The following is a 27,032-nucleotide window of genomic DNA, read 5'->3' as shown; positions in this document are numbered from 1 at the left end:
TTTATAAGTATTGAATTAATGATTGTCTTTCTAACTTGTACTAAGTATGTTGTGAAATTTATCAGGTCCTTATATGTTACAGAACTCTCATATTATTATTGAAGTTTATACCTGAATCTACTAATTGCAGAAATGTTTCCGACCATTTCAAAGCTTTGCTACAGATGTTCGCAAACTTTTGAAAAGTTGCTTAAACTTGGCGGTATTATGCAACTACAAGGAGTTGCTCGATTAAGTGTGCGACAATGCTACTTAGAATATACCAATAATTGATCAAGATCTTATTACTACGGACTTTCGTCTTATATAGTCCGTAAAAATGACTTTTCACGCGCAATTTGAACTCTATAGGTCAACTGTCATGTCAAAAGTACGGATTCACTTTTAAAATGAGGACCAAAATCGTACTTTTGACATAAAAAATGACACATTTAAAGTTAAAATGGCGCGTGATAAGTTAAACTTTACGCGTTATAAATTTTCTTTCGTCAACTTAGCCATAATTTATAAATTTTGTTTTGTCAACTTAGCCATAATTTACTTTGGGTCATATTTTTTTTTTCATTATTCAGGCTTAAGTTAGTGACTGTGATATCACATTTTTGTGAGTGACGATGTATGAAGATGAAAGTGGGCCTGCCTAGAAGGGATGTGGCAGTTTTATACCTCTGATCGGTTCCACAATCGCTAGACGCTACCCATTTGCCCTGGGTTGGTAATTACCTACAGCCGAAGCCTCCTACTGGATCAGTATTATATGTGGACTGTGATACGGAGAACGGATAGAACACGATAGGAGCGCAAGGTTAGGTTAGATTAAAACATTAAATATTTGAGTTTGAAGAAGAAATTGCCGAGGATCTTGCTGGTTCTTCTCAGTAGGAAAGGTATTCCGAAAAAGATGCATTTGACGATTCAATAGTACTTGTAAAAGTTTAATTGAATGAAAATATTTTTATTTATTTATTTATTCATGTGGCACTTAAGTTCAATATAACTTTTAATAATTATGTTCGCTATGGTATGTTATGTTTGCGAACATAATTAAAACGTAGCAATTTTGAGGTATTTTCCCATTATTCCTTCATATCTACCACCTCCCCCAGCCTCCCTTGTCATTTAAACCATCTCCTCTACCTTCCCCAACCCCCTCCCCCACCTCCCTACCTTCCCACCTCCCCTACCTCCTCCCATAACCACCCCATCTCCCCCCACATCTACTCCATCTTCCCTCACCTCCCCCCACAACAAACCCATCTCCCCCAACCCCCCCCCCCCCCCCACCCTAATTTAATTCAGTTGCTAATAAATAATTTTCGATGCCACATTCGATGGTAATTTAAAAGTTACCCACAATCATTATTAACGGGTTATATTAACAATATAACGGGTTACTATTTCTTAGTCGTCAACCTAATTATCTTTATTTCAAGTACCCGAATTACAATGTATTTGCTGCCACGTTTAATACTACCCAATATAAACAGAATGGTTGCAATAGTTACAGATGGTAATTTAGTAGTTTTTATTACATGCAGGAATAAGGGCCTACACATGTGTATGATTGTGTGTGTGTGTGTGTGTGTATGTGTGTGTGGGTGTATGAGGGTGTGTGTGTGTGTGAGCATGTACATATGTATACACTAGCTTATGCCCGCGACTTCATTTGCGTGTTCTACACAAATTTCAAACCCGTATTTAACTCCTTTAGGGATTGATTTTCAAAAACCCTTTCTTAGTGGATGTCTACATCATAATAGCTATATAGCTGCATGCCATACACATGTGTGTTTAAGCACTAAGTCTTTCGCATGCGGCATCGGCACGTGGGCGTATGTACATAGATGTGTCCCAGAGAATATATGCATATCGGACGTGGGTATTCAAGGGTGACTTGTGCATGTAAGCGTAGGTCTATTGCGTGCGCGCGCCTTTGGGTGTGTCTACAATGACATGCGCACGCATGCAAGTGCATTTGTGTATGTACGTGGTTTTGCACGATGTTGCGTATGCATGAGGATAGCGTGCGATATATGTGTGTGGATCACGATACGTGAGGATATGCAAGCACAAATATCCACATAGGGGTAGATGCAACATGAGCATGAGCAAACATAGTACAGAGGTCCCAATACCATTGCAACTGACGTATACATGTTAATGTATGAACGTGTGTGTGTGCATATGTATGTGGGTATATCTGTGTGTGCGTGTGTATGTGCAACTTGCGGTTAAGATGAAACCAAGACAGGGATGCGTGTGTGGGGAGGTGCGCATACGGAAGGGAGTGTGTGCATGACGTGTGTGATGAGTGGTTAGGCACTGCGCATGGGCAGGTGCGCATGTAAGCGTACATTTACATACGCATTAATGTATGAACGTGTGTGTGTGCATATGTATGTAGGTATATCTGTGTGTGCGTGTGTATGTGGGTTTGTGTGTATAAGTGTGAGTGCGTGAGCATGTACTACTTGCGGTTAAGATGAAACCAAGTCAGGGATGCGTGTGTGGGGTGGTGCGCATGCGGAAGGGAGTGTGTGCATGACGTGTGTGACGAGTGGTTAGGCACTGCGCATTTGCAGGTGCGCATGTAAGCGTACATTAACAAACGCATTAATGTATGTACATGTGTGTGTGCATATGTATGTGGGTTTATCTGTGTGTGCGTGTGTATGTGGGGTTAAGTGTATAAGTGTGAGTGCGTGAGCATGTACTACTTGCGGTTAAGATGAAACTAAGACAGGGATGCGTGTGTGGGGTGGTGCGCATGCGGAAGGGAGTGTGTGCATGACGTGTGTGACGAGTGGTTAGGCACTGCGCATGGGCAGGTGCGCATATAAGCGTACATTTACATACGCATATGCGCACAAGGACATAAGTAAGAGTGTATATGGGCGGGATGGAGTGCATTCGCAAAAAAAAAAACGATTATGCAACCTTCCTAAAATTTTATGTTTTTAACTTCGAGGGTAGTGCTCATAAAATATCTAATTACGATATTTAATATTTTAAAATATTAAGTAAATAAATTAAAACATGACATTTTTCAGCATCTGTAGCCAGTTGGTTTAAGTAAAAACAATTATAGAGCGATTTGTAGAAAAAGTTGCTGGAATCGCCAGCGAAGCGGCTAGTTTGCTAAAGTGCAAAGTGGTTTGCAATTCTTTCGAGATTTATAAGCTTCTTGTTTTGAAATCTCCTCGAAAAGTTAGCAGAGGCAATTTTTTATGTTTGACCTGTGTATTTGCATCAAATTAAACTTGTATACGAAATAAAGCTGTTTACATTAACCATTCATTTTGTTTAAAATACAATAATTGAATTAATTGATGCAACGTCTTAGAGCATGTTGCAAATACCTATAAATCGCCATTGATAACAAAAATTAAACAGTTTTATCACAGTTAAACTTCACCGCATTGTGGAAAAAAAATTATGAATAATATAATATAAAGTAGGTACAGACAAAACCATTAGAAAATGGTTTTTCCCACAACACCATAGAGATTACTTTTGTGGCGCAAATGTCGATTCAGGCGGCGGAAAACTTGATGCTATAACGAGTATTTTAAATTGTAACTCAAACCGTACCTAGTATAACTTTATGTGCTCTTAAAAATGATGACGTATTTGATGTGAAGCAGCGGATCATTTTGCACGCACGTTCCTCTTCGACTCCCGGGAACACTTTACTCCTTAAAATTGATGCGAAGGATGCCTCCAACTCAGTTGATCTCGGTATTTTCCTTCCAGAAGTTAAAAATGTATTACTTACTTGCCATACTTGACGTATTGCTACCGGAATCCTTCCAAACTTCTTTATAAAACAATCGTTTGAGCTATAATTGGAAATCAGTCCTTATTAAAATAATTATAACCACCCAAATCTGAAATTTTGTAATAAATGCAAACAAGTACGCGGAAAAAATAATTTTCGTCAAAATTACATCCAATAATATTTTCAAAACAGTAAACCACTTGTTCGATGCGGCGCGGTGGCTCATAATTATTTCAATAAATGCCCTCCTATATTTAAACCTACCTTTTAACTTCACCACTTCTTCCTAAAAGCAGTCACAGTGTTCATATTCACTTGAAGTCATTTTCACCAGAACACAGCACTCAGTCTAGAAAATAGTTTTTCCTCTAGATAACATGCACATTACGACGTCACTGACTTCAACGCGGGACACCCCTTTATCCTGAGGAACTCCTCTTCGGTTGGAGTCAGGCGTGGATTTGAGACCCAAATGGTCCTGCCGGGCTATTTAAAGCGGGTGGGGTAGGTGCGCGCAGGCGTCCAACACCCTGTTGCTTCTTCAGGGTGTGTGTAATAAAAAATATCGATATCGATAACAATTTTAACTACATTAAAATGCCAACGAAATTTATACCAGGAACTTCTCGTGCCACTGGTAGAAAGAGCTGGTGGCACTACGAGAAGGAAGGAGCTATATCAGTACCCTAATTATAAAAGTGTGCTTGTTTGTTGGTTTGTTGGTTTGTTGGTTTGTCCTTCAATCACGTCGCAACGGAGCTACGGATTGACGTGATTTTTTTGTATGGGTATAGATAAAAACCTGGAGAGTGACGTAGGCTACTTTTTATCCCGGAAAATCAAAGAGTTCCCACGGGATTTTTAAAAACCTAATTCCATGCGGACGAACTCACTTGCATCAGCTAGTTTTATATAATGAGGTTCAAAGGCTCAGATACATAGGTACATTATAACTACTTAAAATACCGTTATTGAATCTAATTGTTTAATCACTTTTAATCGATCATTAATAATAATAATCACTACCCTATAATACTATACTACTATACCATAAATGCGAAAGTGTGTTTGTTTGTTGGTTTGTCCTTAAATCACGTTACAACGGAGCAACAAACAGTCGCTTCAGTACTGAGTGAACATACGTATCACAAATTTCGTCACTGGCGGCAAGCGAAACCGTGGCCGAGTTGGTCAAGGCATCGGTTACGCAATTTTTGATATGTATTTAAATTATTTACTATTGTTTAAATTTGTAGCGTGCACAAAAATTAATAGAGTCTTTAAATGTAAAGTTCATCTTCTGTTCTTTTTTAGCAATAGTAAAAAGAAAAAGATGCAGATACTCTACATTTAGTTTAGAGAAAGACAACAGAATCGGCGCCAATAGCTTGAAAACATAAATTTTGTCTTAAATATTTTAGACGAGGAGTAATTACAGGCATATAATACAATTATATGGCATACAGAAAGACATACTTATAGACATAATTTGCATCTTCATTCTTATGATGAGTGGTAGATTCATTTTTATTTTATTTTATTTTATTTGGGACAGTAAACAATTACATATTAAAACTTAAAACTAGGTACGACTTAAATCTAACAAAATTGATTCGTTTAACTATTTACATAAAAGATCTTGTCTTATTGAAGTTTGAACTATTTGAATAGGAATACTTAAACGTTTCTATTCTCTTTTACTTAACTGGTCGGTAAAAAAAATCTAATCGATATATCATGGATGTCACTTCACTATTCAACCTGCCCTCACGCCCCTACCACCTATAAACCCCCGACCACCCTATCGTTTAAATACCGACTTATCAAAAAACTTATGGTTAACTTAGATGTTGTTACAAGTTTTGCCACCGTGTCTTATAGGAGCAAGAGGGTTAAATGTTTGATTAATTATTTTTATTAGAATCAAATCATTATGTTGCGTTACGACTCTTTATGGGTCCTATCCTGTCCACAATTTTCTTTTTTTATCGCGGTGCTTCGTCTATTTTTCCACTCATCTCTTCTGTATTCAAAAAATCGTGGACATTTTAGAATACAATATGCCATATTCTATTAGATTTGCAGGATGTGTAACAAATCACGATCAACAATTAAAATTATTGGCGGCAGATAAAAATAGGTCTTTTGATAAGTGATGTGACAGCTGGATAGGGCCTGAATATTTATTCAGGATCGAATAAGAATTTTTCTTTATAAACCTTATCTCGGATTTTAGTTTGGATTTTATTGTTTTTAACTGTTTGCAATGAAAATATGTTATTCTTATATATGTGTATGAATATTTTTTTAAATATTTGCTATGTATTGTGTTTCTCGAAATTCTGTGATTAGCTGTGTATTTTCTGGTGTAGATATACTTATTTTGATTTAAAGCTAAGCAAAGTTATCTAACTCTTCATCATCATCATCATCATGATCAACCCATCACTGGCTCACTACAGAGCACAGGTCTCCTCTCAGAGTGAGAAGGGTTTTGGCCATAGTCTACCACGCTGGCCATGTGCGGATTTGTAGACTTCTCAGACCTTTGAGACCATTAAGGAAAACTCTCAGGCATGCAGGTTTCCTCACGATAATTTCCTTCACCGTTAAAGCAAGTGATATTTAATTAATTAAAACGCACATAGCTCCGAAAAGTTAGAGGTGCGTTCCCGGGATCGAACCCCCGACCCCCGATTAGAAGGCGGACGTCCTAACCACTAGGCTAACACAGCTTTACTTTATCTAACTCTTAAGAGTACCAATCTAAACTAAAAAGTTAAAATCCCACCCGTTTCCCGCCATTACCGCCAACAGATTACCGTAAATTGTTAACGCTTTAGCTCTTTCATTAATCTAAGCCTAAGTGATATTGATTTGTCTTAAATGGGTAGTTGAGATCAGACTACGACGACGTCTTAGTGTAAAAAGTGGCAATTAGTCAAAGCTCACGCTTCCTTTAATGCCAAAGACACCTAAAAATCAATTATAGGGTACTAGATGATGCCCGCGACTTCATCCGCGTGAATTTAGCTTTTTGGAAATCCTGTGGGAACTCTTCAATTGTGTGGGATAAAAAGTAGCCTATGTGTCCTTCCTCGGGATGTAAGCTATCGCCAGTGGCGTGCACAGGATTTCAAGTCAGGGTATGCATTTAGGTATGAACTTATTTTCCGGCAGGTTTTAATGAAAAATAAGCATTGGATTTTTTTCAACGAGGGTAAGCAGTGCGTTTATGCCTCTACGAGCTGCACGCCACTGGCTATCGCTGTACCAAACTTCGTCAAAATCGGTTGAACGGTTGAGTCGTGAAAAGCTAGCAGACAGACAGACAGACACACTTTCGCATTTATAATATTAGTATGGATAAGTCCCGCAAATAGCTATTACGCTGGAACCATGTCTCATCAACATCGAAATGACGTCATTCGACGTATATTTAAGCAAAAATAATATACCATCAGCTCGAAACTTCAGTTTAGTGCTGACGTCACGCGCGCATTAGCAATTTGCGGGACTTATAATATTGTTCAACACTATATCAATTATTAAATGATGATATAATATTAATAACATAATTAAAATAGCATTGATAAAAGTACCTAGGTAAATCAAACTCATGATACTTATTGAACTATTACAGGGATCGAGGTTGGTCGATATCTAATTCGCTACGTAAAAGAAAAATTCCCGAACAAATTCCTTCATTGACAAGTTCGAGTTGCTTCTGCATGATTTCCCGCTGACTACGTTCAGTGAAATAAATTCCAATGCGTAATAGAAAAGCTTAAGTGACTGTGTCGATTTTTACGGATTAAAATTCTTTCGCAGAGTGTATTTTTAAGGGTTTGTTCAATAACTAGTTGATGCCCGCGACTTTCATCTTCGTGGATTTAAGTTTTATAAGTCTACCAATCCGCACATGGCCAGCGTGGTAGACTATGGCCAAAACCCTTTACACTCTGAGAGGAGACCCGTGCTCTGTAGTGAGCCGGCGATAAATCATGATGATGATACATCCCATAGAAATTCTTTGTCTGGCAATGCATGACGTGATTTCTAATACTATTCCGAAGAAAAAAAAAAAACTTTATAATAATATTATTATGACATAAGATTTTTTACATCTATGTTACCTGTTATCTCCCAAAGCCACCATGATCCAAACAAACATCCAAACAAACGTTCCTCCCACTGTTGGTGACAATACGCATAGAAACTTTCAGCTTTAATAAAATAACGAACGTCTGGCACGCGCTGGCTCTTAGTGCATTACCTTAAGGTTGAATAGACTTATTGCTTGAGCTTTGATACAAAATAATAATTATTAGATATTAGTTTCTAGTATCTACAACGTTTAACTGTTTTATTTCATTTACAATTTCAATTCAATCATGGTAAATGATTGTGTCCTAATACTTTATTTTTGTTGTTTCTATTTGTTTCTGTTATTTTATTGTATGTTGTCTCTGTTATTTTGTTTATTGTTATTTCTGTTATGTTATTTTTGTAAACATTTGTTAAAAATATGGTAGCAATGGGATAATATGTCAATAAATGAGTGATTATAATACATATTACTTAACAGAACTGTTCGAACATAGTAATGTGAATAGTTCAATCATAAAGTTCATTACGTCTTGGTACCTATGATATCAATTAATAGCGACTATTCGTTTATTTTCGTGATGTACCTAAGTGAACAGCATCCATACTGTATTTTCAGTTTGAAACTACTTAAATACTTATATTAGCTGAAGTGTAGTACCTAGTAGCTGAAGTGGCAATGGGCAGGGCACATAGTTCGTACAACCGATAGACGTTGGGGTCCCAAGGTGCTGGAATGGCGACCTCGCACCGGAAGACGCAGCGTTGGAAGACCCCCCCACTAGGTGGACGGACGACATCAGACGAGTCGCAGGGAGCCGCTGGATCCAGGCGGCGCAAGACCGTGGCGTGTGGAACTCCCTACAAGAGATCTATGTCCAGCAGTAGACGTCTATTGGTTGATGATGATGATGATGATGAAATACTTTAGGTATATTAAAACCGTTTATCAATATCAAAGTTAAGTTGAGAATATTATTTTTATGCAAGCGAAATTATACGAGGAAAAAAAGGAATAGGGTGAAACGATTCATAGCTAAATTGACTCGCAGGTATGGAAAGAAATTGAGTTATGATTCAATACTGTCTTTATTTGCCTAACCCCCCCTCCCGCAAAGTGCTTCGTTAAGAAACTCAAATAACTTCATATTATCTGGAACGAACTTTATAGCTCGTGGATTAAAAAATCTTTTCTTCTTCCTGATATTTATAATCTTTTCTACGTAGATCAGTTTATTACATAATATAACATAAACTTTATGTCAAACTTTCCTTGGAAATAGTAATAATTCTAAAATCATAGGTGCCTAATAAAAAAAATCTAATTTTAGAACAGGCATGTATACTAGTGTATATTATGGATCATATTAGAAGTCCAATGATTTAAAAATAATGTGTAAATTATTATTTCAATGCATATACCTACAATATATTATTTTATTATAAATGCGAAAGTGGGTCTCTGTGTCTGTCTGTCTGCTACTGCTTTTCACGGCCCAACAGTTTAGTATGTGAAAGCAACGTAAATAATTCGAGTAGTAACACAAGAAAATTATAATAATCAAGCTCGTCGCAAGTATAATAATCATGTATCACACGAATTTCATCCGCTATCGCTTATTGTCTCTTTTCGCGCGAACCAATCATTTATCTTTGATTTTGGCGGGAACCAATAGCGTGGCAGCACGATACAACAGTGCTACCCTCCTTATACATGTTAAGTTTAACAATTAATTTCATATTATTTAAACTTTGACAGTAAACTTAAACTTAGATGTTAAAAAATATACATATTATTATACATATATAGCTGTCTTGCATCGAGGCGAGGATGAAACGGAGACCGACCATCTTCCATACACCGTTGGGCCCTTAATTTAACTACTTTATTCAATTTATTATATACTTAGATACTACTACTTAGGTACTTTATTATATATTTAGATAAGCTAAATATATAAAAGGAAAAGGTGACTGACTGATCTTTCAACGCACAGCCCAAACTACTGGACGGATCGGGCTGAAATTTGGCATGCAGATAGCTATTATGACGTAAGCATCCGCTCAGAAAGGAGTTTTGAAAATTCAACCCCCAAGTGGGTGAAATAGGGGTTTGAAATGTATGTAGTCCACTTGGACGAAGTCGCGAGTATAAGTTAGTTTATTACAAAACCGCTTTGTTACTTAGCAATGATAACTGAAAAAACAAAAACACAATAATATAATACGTACACTTGATGCACATACACATATAAGGCATTGTTGCAAAAGCACGTGTTCCCCCCTTCGGTTGCAGAAGGGTACAAAAGAGAACAATATTATAGGTAACAAACAATAGAATAGACGGCGAAACCTTTGCCACACAATAATGCATTGTATTTTTATTTAATTAAGCGCTAAAATGTTTTGTGTTCTTTAGTACGATTTTCTACTGTATAGTACCATCACAAAATATTATAAATATTGATTAAAATAGCGTCTTACTAATACTTTAATCCGCTGTGTAATTTATGAACCTATAATAATAATTTGTATTGCCAAAAACTGGTAGGGTTACTCATCATCATCATGATCAACCTATGACCAGCTCACTACTGAGCACGGGTCTCTTCTAGAATGAGAAGCGTTTTGGCCATAGTCTACCACGTTGGCCAAGTGCGGATTGGCAGATTTCAGACTTAGAGAACATCGTCAACGGGGATTTAAACGTTTGTGTTGTGTGTAAGTCCGCTATTTTTACAAATCTGTGTGAATTTGTGTTAGGCTTTGGAGTACCAATGAAGAAGACGTTTTTATAGATTTTTGGAAATTTTACTCTAAATGAAGCCAGGTCGTGTCAGCTAGTAGATTATACATTAAATTGTGTTGATTTTAATACCGGTAGCTATGATAGAGTGTACCTATTAATCTTAATATTTATAAAAAGAAAAGGTGACTGACTGACTTACTGACTGACTGACTGACTGACTGATCTATCAACACATAGCTCAAACTGCTGGACGTATCGGGCTGAAATTTGCCATGCAGACAGCTATTATGACGGAGGCATCCGCTGAGAATTTTTTTTTTAAAATTCAACCACTGAAGGAGTCAAATAGGGGTTTTTTTTTGTAGTCCACGCGAACGAAGTCGCGGGCGTAAGCTTGTATCAGTATAGTGCTCGCTCGTGGCCTTAGTAGTTAAATCATTGTATGTCACCCCACGCCGAGAAATTGCAATACTTACTTATTCAATGTTTCGTTTCGCAATAAAAGCGGGAAACACAGCTGTGATGCATTAGTCACGCCTAGTGTTTACTAGTGCATGGGTTGCCCATTCATACGTCTACTAGACCTAGGTCTACTTAATTATTATTTGTTTTTTATCTGTATTTTATATGTAATTTAATATGTAATAATATCCAATAAATTTAATTTAATTTAATATGTAATGTCTACTTACCGCTTTTTATTTTATGCGTTACTTTCAACTGCCCCTGACTTTGACCGCTTTGAATGTGACTAAGCCTTTATTGCTGATAGTTTTTCTTTTTTAATATTTTTAATTTTAGTCTAGAAAATAGAATTTGTTTTATTCTTTAGCTATCAGCGTGTCCTCTCGACACATAGGCCTCTTCCAGCAGCTTCCACTTTTGCCTGTCACGCGCTGTCCTTTTCCATGTAGCTCCTCCAACTTTTCTTATGTCGTCTTCCGTCTTGTTATCATTAACTATATATAAATTAAGTAATACACAAATTTCAAACCCCTATTTCACCCCCTTAGGAGTTGAATTTTCAAAAATCCTCTCTTAGCGGATGCCTATGTTGTAATAGTTCTCTGTATACCAATGACTTATAATGTATTGCTGTATGCCACATTTCAGCCCGCTCCATCTGCTAGTTTGAGCTGTGCATTGATAGATCAGTCAGTCAGTCACCTTTTTCTTTTATATATATAGATTTAGATTAGTAAAAATACGATCAAAAGTTGTTCTATAATCAAGTGTTGGACAAATTAAGATCAAGTCTTTTCATAAGTCTGAATCTGCGACATCCGCGTAGAAATTGTGTATTCCTGTAAATCATACTGATATATTTATGAAAGGTACATAGAAAGCTTATTTTCTAGAGAAGGACCTAGGCTACTTACCTCAATACACGGTAAGTAGCTTACCGGCACGTACTTACAACTTACCGGTTTTAAAAACTTCATGTTACTGAAAATGATTTATTATATGAGAGAGTATTAAGTAAGGTACAGAACCTACGCGGCCGAAAGTAATGTACATCGGCCTTTAGAATGACATTTCGGCTTTGTAGAGCGTTGCCTCTGTCACTCATACCTATATAACGTTTTGTCGGTCTCAACGACAAAGACAGTGCTCGTGCACTCGACTCTAACGGTCGATGTAGATTACTTTTGGCGGTGTACTGTACATCTTCTATCGACTACATGGTGTCACCTTAACGCCCTAATGGATGACAATCATAATAGAGTGTGGCACGACCTAATTCTGCACACTACACTTCCTTTGTACTAAGAGCACTTTATGATGCCATTCCTATTTAGCCTTGACTCTTCATGTTACCCCTTTTGTTTGATATTTACGAGCACGTTAGTAGAATAATGTTCTCTTGAAAAAGTGGGCTAAAAAGGTACGAAACATAATACCAACTTTTCTGTATTTTTACCAACTGCACAAGAAGGAGGGTAATGCTTTTCAATTGTATTGTATGGTCAACAAACAAAAGATCGAGAGGTGGCTCACCAACCAGATGGGACCACTCCAAGTGCCAAACAAGTTTCACACTTATTCCAAGACTGGCCTCTGATAGAAGCCGGTGGAAGCAATTAATCTGCACAAGGTTGCATCAACACCCAGGACCACGATCTTCAGAAATGAAGGAACGACTAGAAAGAGTGTATGGTCATTATAATATATGTATGGTAATGGGCAGGGCACATAGTTCGGAAAACCGATAGACGTTGGGGTTCAAAGGGGCTGGAATGGGGACCTCACACCGGAAGGCGCAGCGCTGGAAGACACCCCACTACGTGGACGGATGACATCAGACGAGTCGCAGGGAGCCGCTGAATTCAGGCGGCGCAAGATCGTGGCGTATGGAAGTCCTTACAAGAGACCTTGTCCAGCCGTGGACGTCTAAATAATTAAATAATCCTTTGCATTTTAATAGGATTTTTGAACGAGTTCACTATTACTTTACATGTTTTATCATGTAATGTAAACAATGTGTGTACGTTTACAGTGTTACATTTATCTTATATTTTATCAATTACCCTCACAATGCCCTCACGTATCGACCGTATCGGGGCTTTTTGCACTGAGTGTTATTATTTGATGCGGTAATGTAGGGATTTAGCGACCCTTCGCGCAGGGAAGCTGAGGGTGGTGCGCTAGACAGGTGCCACGGTGAACGCAGCTAGCGGATTAGAGTTTATATGTGTTTACATGGTTAATATTTGGTAAAGCGGTACGATTACTAATACATATTGTGTTTTTATATAATAATAAAAATCTTATATAATACTAGCTGACCCGGCCCGGTTCCGCTCGGGGTGAATTTAGAAAATCGAGTTGGGGGTTGAATTTCCAAAAATCCTGAAACAAGTATTTCTTCAAGAAGATGCAGGTTCGATTCCTGCCGGTTACGCAATTTTTGATATGTATTTAAAATTATTTAGTAATTTCCTTGAAGTGTAGGTAAAACACTAAAAAGTTATTTAAAAAAATAAAGTATTTCTTCATTTGTGACCGGAAACCCAAATACCAATTTTCATGCAAATAACTTGAAAAATTACGGATTTTCATACAAACTTTCATCCCCCATTTAACCCCCATGGTAGTAGAATTTTCAAAAAAAACCGGGCAAGTGCGAGTCAGGCTCGCGCAACGAGTGTTCAGTACTACAGTCGTATTTTTTCGACATTTTGCACGATAATTCAAAAACTGTGATGCATAAAAATAAATAAAAACCTGTTTCAGAATGCATAGGTGAAGAACTTTCATATGATACCCGACTTGATATAGTTATCTTACTTCGAAAATTGAAAGTACTAATTATTATTAGTTCATGACCACAATTTAATTTTTTGTGTGATGCAACCAGAAATTCACGATTTTCAGACTTTTCCCCGAATGTCTGCTACCTACCTACCTGCCAAGTTTCATGATTCGAGGTCAACGGGAAGTACCCTGTAGGTTCCTTGACAGACAGACAGACGGACGGACAGACAGACAGACAGACAGACAGACAACAAAGTGATCCTATAAGGATTTTGTTTTTCTTTTTGAGGAACGGAACCCTAAAAAGGCCATATAATTTATGACAAATAACATTGCGTAACTTATCGACAGATTTCACATAATTTTGGCCATTAGTTGGTAATCATGCTCTAACCATAAATTACAATATCTACGTATTATTTACTACGAGGATGTCCTCGTTGAAACTACTTCATACTTTATAACGGTAAAATGTACATTTAATTAAAAGTTGAAAAAATACAGTTTTATTCAGAGAGGACGTTTTGCACATGACGCCATGTCGCGCTAACGGGCTGGCGGGAGAATCGGTCACAAGGGAAATCAACACCGCGTCCGGTACACACAAAACATGCATGCATGGATGTGTCTCGAGCACCTAAGTAGTTGTATTTTGTTCTACCTTTTCTTCTGTTAACACGAATGGTTTTGAAGTACTATTTATAATCCTACTAATATTATAAATGCGAAAGTGTGTCTGTCTGTCTGCTAGCTTTTCACGGCCCAACAGTTCAACCGATTTTGATGAAACTTGGTACAGAATAAGCTTACATCCTGGGGGAGGACATAGGCTACTTTTTCCCGGAAAATTATAGAGTTCCCACGGGATTTTTATAAAAACCTGAATACACGCGGACAAAGTTGCGGGCATCATCTAGTTCTTATAAACTTTTTTACACTTTAGAGAATATCTAAAACGTTGAACCTGGCGTCACTCTGGATATCGCGCCCCGAGAATATTTACTCATGTGCCCTGAGCGTCTTTGACCGCAAGGTCTTCAAGGCTTCTCTATCCTTCAGTGCCGAAATAATAGATACTTATCTTCTCTATAATATAAAAATGAATCACTAAATGTGTTGGTCATCGCAAATCTCGAGAACAGTTGAACCGATTTCGCTAATTCTTTTTTTATAATATTCCTTGAAGTACGAGGACGGTTCTTACGGAGAGAAAAATTTAAAAAAATTGAATCGACTGTTAGGCGGAACAAAGTTCGCCAGGGCAGCTAGTTTTAAAATATTTACAGATTTGAAGTAAGTAAGTGCATAGTGTCATGTCGTTATGGACATTATATTTGAATGTAATAGAATCCCCGGTTGGTTTCAGTTTTCCCTGCCACAAATTAAGTATACCTAATGCTTGTGGAATTAGGAAGTACAGTACGCGGCGGAAAGTAATGTACATCGACATTTAGAAGGAAATATTAGATTTGTACAGCGTTGTCCCTGTCATTGAGACCGACGAAACGTCGTATAGGTATGAGTGACGGAGAAAACGCACTACAAAGTGGAAATGTCATTCTAAAGACCGATGTACATTACTTTCTGCCGCGTATTGTACTTCTTACAACCAAGAATTATTACCTCGTCCATCCATGCTAATGCTTCATCTGGGCTTATTCTTTTTACATTTTAAAGGGAACCTCTGTTAATATTTTAGTTTTCTAGGTCCAAGGGTAGGTGTTGATGAGTCAGTCAGTACAGTACTAATTTACTTAGATTACCTACGTATCGTTCTTGAATTATTAATATTATTCACATGTTTTCAGAAGTTTTATATGTTGGTTTATAAGATCATCTTTACCATCACAGCTCCTGAACTTTGGCAAAGGCTAGGCTTAAATATTTTCAATAAAATCTGACATGGAAGAATAACCAACAAAAAAATAATATTTTTACAGGATGTTAATCATTTATAGGATATTTTGCTCGCATCAAGTTGCGCTAGAGGTCAAGGGTAGCCAAGGGAAATCAAAATAGTACCCACCTGCATGAATGTGTATTGTATTTCTATTTTAGTGGTTTACATAATATTTACCTTAACTGAGTACTTATGAGATGCGATCTAAAACAATGTTAGGTAGTACATATTCACCTTACATTAGGTACTTTTAAATTAACGATTTTCTTTGTATTTTTTTCATAAACAAAATCTATAAAAATTCGTTAGATTTGCTGCAACTCTTTTATCAAAGGAAAATAAACTAACTGAGTTGCGTTTTCTGCCCATAAAAAGTCTAAGTGCGAAAAATTATCCACTTTTATTAAATGGTTTATTATACCAGGAATATGAAACGCGAGTTTGGATATATCTGAAACGGTGGATATGGGATCATTAATAGAATTAAATAATATTGATGGCACCTTAACGTTAAAAAGATGATAAAGTGGAGGCGATGCTGTACCATATTTCTCATAGTTTTTGGACTCCCCCAAATCAAACATTTGAAACTGTCCGCTTTTAATTATTTGTAAATAATGAATTATGGTTTTTGTTGATACTCCGATTTGTATATTGTTATTATTTGTTCTTAAACTTATATTTTTCTTACCATTATCGCCTAATAGCAGTAATGGATTCCTGCACCAGGGTTCATTATCTTTGCAAACAATTTCTAAAGAGTTAAATAATTCTTCAATCTTAAATTCACTTTCAATCGTCATGAATGTGTTTATATTATTTTTATATTGCGCATACAATTCCGCTAAATTTTGCAAAGGTCCCTTTATGTGGTCCATATACACAAGAGGCGCTAGAAGCGTGGCAGATTTCAATATTGCGTTGTATCGTTGTGAAGATGATAGCAGAGCGAGTAACGCTGAACCACTCATGCAATAAGCAAAAAAATGAATCTGCGGACTTTCCCCAGTAGTCTCTCTAACGTAGTCAATTACTGCTGGTATGTCAAATAAACCGATTTCATGCCATGAAAAGTTCCAGAATTCCGCTGAATCTGCTACTTTTGTCATGTGACTTCTGGAGTACTTATTTCCTCTGAAGTTCGGTAGCCACACATCATAACCAGCATCCGATAACAAATAAGGTAATGCTTTTCTTGGACCAAGCAGAATCCAATCTATAGAGCTCCCCAATAGTCCATGGCTTAAAATTGCAATTTTATATTTGCCACTAGTAGTGTTGGTCGATGTTGATAAAATTCGATGAATGGAAAGTATGTACCCGTCAGGTGTAAGAACTGTATGTGTTTCCACTTGATAACCATCATGAACTATTAAATCTGGTGTAGAGATGTCAGATCCCATATTTTTGTTCTTCGAAAGTTTTAACGAACACGGCGGTGTATTATAGAATATTTCATTAAAAAATCTACGAAATGCTTTCTTGATTTGTCTTCTCTTCTTTTCTAACTTAGCAAAGTTTACATCAAAAAAAGATTTTACAGATTTTCTTATGTTTTCAAACGAATTTGAAATATCTGATCGGATGGTTTTTTTCATGTCACTTCTATTTATTTCTTTAGTTTCTTTTGAATGTGCCCCTAATTGATACAAAAGTAAAACTAGACTAATCAGTGTCTTTAAATACATGACGTCTGGTCAACTCTTCTATCTAAAGTCTAAACCGTTATAATAAAATCAGCTCTTACTGTCTATTCCATGTAACAAGAACAATAGTTTCATGATGTAATTAATTAAATCAAAACAGTTCGCGTATGATATTAAAACAATCTTGCCCTGTAAACTCTGTAGTAGAAGTCGGACTTAATCATTTCAAAATATTTTCAAAAGATATTCATTCAATACAAAGGGCTGTGATTAAATATATATAGAATAGTAAAAACGGTTCCGTCCACATTGGCGACCAATGTTTCGTAACCAGCTACGAAATAGGATTTATACCTCGTATTTTCATAACTGGATATTAATCAAGAATTATTTTATTTCGTTCGTAACGCAATAAGATTAAAACTACAAAAAGATATTAATCTTATATTCCGTTACGAATCCGGATATTGGAATATAACCTCAGAATACACTACTAAAGTTCATCATAATCTTCCTATTATTTATTAAATATTTTCCTAACCTTAAGGTTGCCTGGTAGAGATCGGTAATTAGCTATAGGGCCGCCTTTTGTATCTTCCTTCTGTCTGTGTTTTCTAGTAATCCTTCTTGCGGTCGTGCAAATAAAGTGTATTTATTATTATAATCTGATTAATAATTTAGGAATGCATAGAGGACAAATATACAAACATTGACATTTATTTATATAAATACTAGCTGATGCCCGCGACTTCGTTCGCGTGGAATAAGGTTTTTCAAAAATCCCGTGGGAACTCTTTAATTTTCCGGGATAAAAAGTATGTCCTTCCCCAGGATGCAAGCTGTCTCTGTATCAAATTTCATCAAAATCGGTTGAACGGTTGAGCCGTGAAAAGCTAGCAGACAGACAGACAGACAGACACACTTTCACATTTATAATATTAGTATGGATCAATCCCTACCATTTATAGATGGACATTGGATGAATCTTAGCCGAATCCACTTTGTTAACTGGCATTTCCCTTTGTGCCAGATCGGTTCAGTAGCGCTTTGACAAGGTAACACACATACAGACAATTTCACATTTGTAATATTGGTACCAAAGTCTTAGAACAGTACGTGTTGCCATTGATGACATATTATGCATCCGAGACATGGTCGCTAACTATGGGCCTCATAAGAAAGCTCAGAGTCACTCAGCGGGCGATGGATTTATGCTTGGAGTTTCTCTACGTGATCAAATCAGAAATGAGGAGATCCGTAGGAGAATTAGAGTAACCGACATAGCTCAACGGGTTGCGAAGCTGAAGGGGCAATGGGGAGGGCGCATAGCTCGTAAAATCGATAGATGTTGGGGTCCTAAGGTGCTGGAATGGCAACCTCGCACCGGAAGACGCAGTGTTGGAAGACTCCCCACTACGTGGACAGACGACATTAAACGAGTCGCAGGGAGCCGCTGGATTCCGGCGGCGCAAGACCGTGACGTGTGGAAATCCCTACAAGAGACCTATGTCCAGCAGTGGACCTCTATTGGTTGATGATGATGATGATGATGATGATACATATAGTAAGTTTTGCGCTTGAAGACTTTTCTGTAAGGAGTTTCTGATCCTTTATTTACCCATGTAACCTATAAACATGTCATCTTAGATTATCGTGCTCACCTGTAGGGATTTAATGGAATTAACTGAACTTTAGCTGAAATAGAGATATCTAAAAGTTTTCTCATTTGATGAGATTACTAATAAAAACGAAAACGTGCCACATACACGACGTCGTGGTGATACTAAGGTACAGAATTCAACATTGGGTTTACTCATGAATAAAATAATATCAAGGAAATAAAGCAGGCGACACAAAATTATTGAACTCAGTTTTGATATTTTATACTCGTAATCTAGTTTATTACTAGTACTAGCAAGTTCTATCACAGAATAAACTAAAAACTTGAGCATTGTGTTTTTGTGTGTATAGGCCGTAGGTGATTGAAAAAGTGACGATGTGGCCTAAGATGGGACGCGTTTACCTAGAAGATGCCTATTCACTCTTGTTTTAAAGATACCCGGGTTGTAATTGGTAGGAAACACATATCGCGGAAGAGTATTCCAAACCTTAGCCATGCGTATGAGGAAAGATAACGCAAAACGTGTTAGCTAAAATTAAAAAAAAATCAAGTTAGTATAGTAGTAGTAAACGTAATATTTTAATTACACTTAATTTATTTCATTACTAATTCTATATACATTGGGATTTAAATCGTTTTCCAAACTTTCGAGAACTTTTGAAAACACTAAGCTATCAGCTTCCGGATGCCATACAAAGTCCATGTGAGTTAATTTCACACCGTGTATTACATAGTGATCAATAGGATTAGCGATGCTGAAATACAACCTCAACACATCTGCTTGTGTGGCTAACCAATCATCGCTGGAACTGAATAGGACGATCGGCACAGATACACGTTTTAAATTGAACTCTTCCATTTCATTATTAAATCTATGAAATTTTCCAGATTTTACCATTTGGGCATAATGAAAAATTGTATTCGTAGACCCTCCTGCGGGTACATGATACAACACTCGAGCCGTAAAACTGTCATCCCATGCATTTTTTTCAGGTAAGCTGCCACTGAGAAACAATAAAGGATTGATGCAATATGCATCAGGACCCTGACAATATTTATGTACAATCCCAGGTGGAATTTTTCCACTTGGCATAAATTCACCTTCTTCAAGGAGTTTCAATAAATCCATTTGACGATATTCAGCACGTGACGTAAAAAAGTGTAAAGGTCCTTTTACTTTACTCATAAATGCTAGAGGTGCCAATAGGATTCCCAGTCTAAAGTATTCATTGTAGTGTGGGTAGACAGATAACATTACAATAAACGCTGTCGCTCCCATAGAATGTCCAATAAAGCTTAATTTTTCATTACTATTTTTTATCTTCATTATGTATTTGACGACGGCAGGTAAGTCTGACGTCCCCATTTGTTCAAAAGAAAATTTCCAAAACTCTAAAGAATCAACTTTTAATGAAGAATGTCCCCTGGAATAATAGTTTCCTCTTGCGTTTAATAACCACACGTCACATCCTTCATTGGACAATATTATGTATGGTAAAGATTTTTCCGGTCCTAATAATATCCAATCAGCAGAACTACCCAGCAAACCGTGATGCATCAATATTGTGAAATTCCCTAACCTGCCCTCAGCCTTATTTTTTATTGTATGTGGACTTCTAAGACGATGTAGTGTCAGGAGATACCCATCATCTGTAACCACTACGTGTGATTCAACCCTTTTTCCGTGCAGCGTCACTAATTGTGGAGTTGACATTAGGTCTGTTGGTTGAGATTTTAGGCGCAATAATTCAAAAAATTCAGTTTCACTTTGTGCGGCTTCTTCTACTACAAAATCACTGAAAGCTCTTTTGGTTTTAGAGATGTTACCTATGTGTTTCGTCGTTGAGGTATCTCCTTTATCAGATTCTATTTGAGGCATTATTGAGCCAATTTTGTTGATGATTGTTTTAATAACGTTCCATATTTTATTTGTAAATTCATGCAGTTTTGAGGATATATAATCAAAAACTTTGAAACATGACACTACGCAATTTTGATAACCAAAAATTAAAATAAACGATAGCAATAATTTCATCTTGTTCGTCTAATCTATAACTCTGTACTGCTTAAACTACCTAGAGTTGTTTACATCATGATATTGATTGAGTGACGAATAGGTTTCGTATTATGTATATGGTAAGAGAACAATGAATTACAACAACATACATTATGTTTTCAAAATAGAAGTAAGTAGATATATCTATATCTATACCTACTATTATATAAAGAGGTAATGTCATTACGTTGGTTTGTAGGGGGTAATCTTTGGAACTATACTGAACCGATTTTAAAAATTCTTTCACCAGTAGAAAGCTACATTATTCCTGAGTGACATAAGGGATATACGGATCTTTAAAACCTAAATCTACGCGGGCGAAGCCGCGGGGATCAGCTAGTTATAAATAAAATATTATTTAACAGCTCTTTTAATCCATAACGGAATAAGTACTGTTCATTTTCTTTATTAATAATAAAATTGTAGTAAACACATTACATTTTTTACTCGAACGAACGAACGAAACTTACCGTGATCAACAAATTAAAAAAAAAAACTTCTAATGTAATATTTTTGATTTCTAATGTAATAGTTTTGGAAGGTATATTACGGCCTGTGCTACTACTCAAATGAAAAAACATGGCTAATGCATTGTTTTAAAACCATTTTCACATTATTGTCTTTCTAATGCAACCGGTTTGGAGCACATCAGTTGGATGGTTTCAAAGTCTATAACGGACATAGGTAGAAACATTTTAATGTTTTATAATGTTGTTTAAATTTTTAAACATTTAAATATATGAAATAATAACACCAAAATTAAATATTATACCGTAATCGCATAACTTATGCCAGCCTTTCCAAGCTTGTTTGAGAAAACTTTCTTTCTTAACGACGTAAACAATTTAAATCTAATGCAAAATGCAGACCCAGTCGACTGCCCCCTCACTCTCCCCTCGTCTTCGCTCGCTACCTGAGCCTATGTAAATAATTCACCTTAATTCCCTGTCGGGCACAGTCTTATTTACTAGTTTAAAATATACATTATCGTTGTAGGTAATTGTTATCATCTCTAATGGTTTAATATCAGTTTTGTTCTAATTTTGATACAATTTTTTTAAAATCATTACCACACTGCGAAGTTAAAATTTATTTCGATACTAGCTGATGCCCGCGATTTCATCCGCTTGGATTTACATTTTTCAAAATCTCGCGGGAACTCTTTGATTTTCCGGGATAAAAAGTAGCCTATGTCTGCTATGACTAAGAACCCTAACTAACCCTACCTAAATCTCCTCCATATCACCCCTTCTAGCGACTGCCAGGCCGACCTAGATGGTCCTAGATGGACCTAGTGGTAACCTAACTACCACGACATCAACTAGCCCAACAAACATGAACCACATTAGGTTACAACAACTACTATGAAACTCACGGCAAGACACACCCTTTCTACCGACAAACTTCTTTGGCCGAAGCCAGACGAATAATGACTCGTGACATACTGCGCATCCGATTTTATAGTCTCACAACCACGATGGGGACGATGCGTGTGGTTCAATGAGCAAACTGTTTACAATTTTGTTAAAAGACGGTACTGCCGGTGCTTTATATTACAGACCTTGGTGTTTGCATACTTAAAAGCATTGTCATAATGTATTCTGTAAACTTTAGAGTCGTGACACAGGTGAAACGCAAGGCACGCAAAGGCTTGTTATGTTGTTAATGTAATGTATTATCAAAACTTAAGCAAAATGTAATCCACTTTCAAAACTAAAGCAAAGTTAGCTTAACAGACAAAGCAAGACAATAACAACGTATCCTACCTTGTAATACAATTAAAACATTAAACACTGTACTAGCTTAAGACGTATTTCGGACATGCGTGAAACGAGACGACGTGTAAAACCAGATCGGGCAGCCAACACAGCTCATGCAAAATGCAGCTCACCTTCCCCTATTCCCTCCCCGTTTATCCCCCCATTTATAAATGATTCTGGCTCAATTTCACCGGCTCCCGTGCGCCCCGATATTGTTTGACTTGTGGATACTTATACAGTGACTGGACTGCACAGAGCAGTTCGTGCGAGCTTTTTATTTTAGCTAAATATTTTATTTCAAATTAAATATACGTTCAATTTTCGTTGAAAATACGTAGACAATCAATAATGGTATTCAAGTTGCAGTACCATAGGTATTAGATATTAACATTAGCTAGTAACTAAACCTTGTGTAAAAATTAATAATTTAAACAAACTAGAACGTACTTAGACTTCTAATTTCTCATTACTTATTAAAAAATCTCTCCTGTCATACATAACAATTAAGTTATATATATTAATGGATAGTTTAATATTTTCAATACAAAGGGAATTAATGAAAGTCATTGAAAAATGAATTATAATAAATTGCTCTCGATAATTTCTACTATTAATATTAATTATTGTGACTGGGTTCAGAGTTTACAAAAGTCAAAAAAAAATTGCACTCTTCTCTCTGACTAGTTGCCTTAATTGCCTTGGTCCTGACCATAATACCATATATTGAACTAGCTAACCCTCCCCGGCTTCACTCGGGTGGAATTTAGAAAGTCGAGGTGGGGTTGAATTTCCAAAAATTCTGAAATACACATTTCTTCATTTGTTGCCGAAAATCCAAATACCAATTCTCATGTAAATAACTTTAAAAATGACGGCCTTTCATACAAGCTTCCATCCCCCATTTAACCCATTTAGGGGTGGAATTTCAAAAAACCCTTTCTTAGTGGATACCTACTCTTCATAAAGAGCACACCCTCAAAATTTCATGTCTCTAGAACCAGCGGCTATACAGCATGTTTAAAAAAAATTATTTGTATTGTTTTGCTCCCAACTTGCTTCTCTCTTTCTCGGTACACTGCTATGAATAAATCTATTCTTCTCAGAGTTTTTCTAAATATCGGTTTTTACACATGTAATGAAACCCGACCCCGAAGTATTTCGTTTGTCCGCTCCCTAACTTCGGTGTAGCTTTTTTTAATGCACGTTGAAGTTAAGAAATAGACAGGCTATTGCGAGTGTTTTATAAAAGCTGAAAATAATACTGCCAAGTTTCATTTTGATCATTTGAAACTTCATCTACATTTTCAATCAAAGTTATGAGAATTTTGTACAACAAGGAAAATTAGTGCATTGCGATGCGAAACTGCTGTTATTAAAATTTTAGCTAGTCAAGACTCCCTGGCTTTACACGGCATTATATAAAGGATGAAACCCTCTTAAATAGGTTTTCTATCTATTGAGGAAAACTTGAATGAAGCACTTTTCGTTATAGCTCTCTCAAAGTGACAGACGTGTGACTTTGGCTGACTTTATTTTAATGAAATCTTATGAAAAACTAGCTTATGCTCGCGACTACGTCTGCGTGGACTACAGAACTTTCAAACCCCTATTTCACCCCCTTAGGGAATGAATTTTCAAAAATCCTTTCTTAGCGGATGCCTACGTCATAATAGCTATCTGCAAGCCAAATTTTAGCCCGATCCGTCCAGTAGTTTGAGCTGTGCGCAGTGCGTTGATAGATCAGTCAGTCAGTCACCTTTTCCTTTTAAATATTTAGATTATTATAAGTAGTAATTAAGATTACTAGCAGAAGCTAAAAAATGTTAAGAAAAACCTATATTGAAAACGCGTATTAGTTAAATTAATAATATTATCTATTAACAATCGAATGAGGGAGGTTTAATGAAAAATTTTGAAGCCAAAAGTCTTCCTTAATCCTTCCCCATATTGTTAAGGCAATCCGATAATTTCCTTTGAGCATGTTTGCAATTTGTATAAATAAATATTTTCATTTACCTACTTTTCTTTCACTTTCGATCTTCAATCACTTTAAATTTTGTTTTACTCTTATCACTTTTGTTCTTCTTTCGCTTTTTTCACTTCCACTTATTAATTTCATTCTATTATAACAAACATTTTAAAAAAACTTGTTTACGCTCTTTTTTCTACTATAACGTTTTATTGCAACTCTCCCTTTTCATTTAGTTAAAGATAGTACGAATAATTAAAACTCACAATAATAGGCCGTCGTGGCACAAGCTGTAATGTTATGCATATTTCACTAACTAATTAACCCGGTTGTGTCGATCCAATTATTTGAATATTGCCCCGTTGCCAAACAGTCCCCTACTTAGTTACAACTTTAATATTCACCCCTTGGATGCAATAAAAAACGAACGGTATATTTTTCAGATTAATAAAGATATGTCCAAATTAAAAAAAAATGTAAGTCCGTTCCTCCCCATTTATTACCATTAGTTATGTTAGTTTATTTGAAACTAGCTGATGCCCATGACTTTGTCTACGTGGGTATAGAATTCAATCCAGGGTATAATCTATTTCCATTCCAAATTGTAGCCAAATCCGTCTAGTAGTTTTTGCGTGAAATGGTAACAAACATACACACACATATTTGGGCACAAAAACTTTCGCCCTTATAATAAGTATTTATGTGATATTAGAATATTTTTTTATTGTAAGATAGACTTGCATTTGATGACAAACAAGCTTATTAAAAAGCAATGATGAGATCAGGTTGAAATGTGCTTTCCAAGAAGATGCCAATTATTTTTAATAATTAATACTTTACGTTTTGTTTTCTTGTGAGTAGAGACGTAATTTTGTGGAAGATAGTGTCTACAGTGAACACGATAAACTTTAAAAACTATTTTGTTCCGTAAGTTTTGTACTTATAACAAACTAGAGGATGCCCGCGACTTCGTCCGCGTGGATTTAGGTTTTTTAAAATCCCGTGGAATCTCTTTGATTTTCCGGTATAAAAAGTAGCCTATGCCCTTCCCCGGGATACAAGCTATCGCTGTACCAAATTTCCTCAAAATCGGTTGATCGGATGGGCCGTGAAAGGCTAGCAGACAGACATACAGACGGACAGACAGACAGACATACACTTTCGCATTTATAATTTTAGTATGGAATATGGAATGGATGGATTGTACAGATCCGTGTCTTTAATTGGCTAGCTACGGCTCGACTCTTCTATTTGGAAAATACACCCATGAATGAATATGAGAGAAGGTCGTTTCCTTAATTGATCCAACTGGGAGTTATTGCAGCCGATAGCTCGTACTTGCGGGGCATTTCTACCGCTCTGCTCCTCCAAACAAGGTGTTTATTTACTTTATGCATGCAATCACCATCGATTTCACAACAAAAGATAACTTGCTACTGAAACGGATGCATACAACAACGAGACACTAAAATAGACATATAATATATAGGTACAACTACGCTGGAAGTGGTGTACCGTACAAAGTGACAATTATTTTTTGTGCCGATTCGAACGCGTCCCACCGAACGTACGGGGGATTAAAATTGTCACTTTTTCTCAAATACTCCTCTTGTTGATCCCTTAGATTAAGGAACTAAGTACAGTTGAACCTATATGTTGACAGATGTGTCATCGCTTACATTCAGTTCCGTGTACGCTCACATGACACTCACTACTGCTATCAGCAGCACTAAAATGGCGAGAATCAAGCTGCTTCATAAACAGGTTGGCTATCGCAGATCCAGTGTACCTACTTGTATTAATAGAGATAATTGTCATGTACCTACCTACACAGATATCGTGGAGTAAATCCCTGGACCAAAAACATTATAACGCGTAAAATTTAACTCCTCATGCGCCATTTTTACTTTTTGTGCCAAATTTTATGTTAAATGTACGATTTTAGTCCTTATTTTAAAGGTAAGGTAAGCCCATTGAGATTCGTATCTCTATGGGTGAACCCTTCATCCAAGATACGAACCTATACAAGTGAACATTCATCCAAGTAGTGAACCAAGAGTGAACCGTACTTTTGACATGACATTTGACGCATAGATTTAAAATGGCGCGCAATGAGTCATTTTTTACGGACTATATGAAGTATTGACTAATTGACAAAAGTAAACAAATAGTTTGGTATAATAATTTATTT

The 27,032-nt window shown here is 36.5% G+C and overlaps 2 protein-coding genes across 3 annotated transcripts in view; both read right to left on the bottom strand.

Moving 5' to 3' along the window:
* LOC117995703 (discoidin domain-containing receptor 2-like) overlaps positions 1-4,218 on the bottom strand; it is a 214,913-nt gene extending 210,695 nt beyond the window's left edge. For both annotated transcript variants that reach the window (XM_069509042.1, XM_069509043.1), the window contains exon 1: positions 4,043-4,218. The gene's annotated coding sequence lies outside the window, so the exon portion shown is untranslated. The remainder of the gene's footprint in view (positions 1-4,042) is intronic.
* An 11,876-nt stretch (positions 4,219-16,094) lies between these two features.
* On the bottom strand, positions 16,095-17,290 carry LOC138404547 (lipase 3-like). The gene has a single exon (XM_069508812.1). The coding sequence runs from the start codon at positions 17,190-17,192 to the stop codon at positions 16,095-16,097; it is 1,098 nt and encodes a 365-aa protein (XP_069364913.1). The 5' UTR covers positions 17,193-17,290.
* Between the last annotated feature and the right edge of the window lie 9,742 nt (positions 17,291-27,032).

This window comes from Maniola hyperantus, chromosome Z (assembly GCF_902806685.2).
Source record: "Maniola hyperantus chromosome Z, iAphHyp1.2, whole genome shotgun sequence".
In the NCBI taxonomy this organism is placed as follows: domain Eukaryota; kingdom Metazoa; phylum Arthropoda; class Insecta; order Lepidoptera; family Nymphalidae; genus Maniola; species Maniola hyperantus.
The sequence above is the reverse complement of the archived record's forward strand: the minus strand, read 5'-3'. Positions and strand labels throughout refer to the sequence as shown.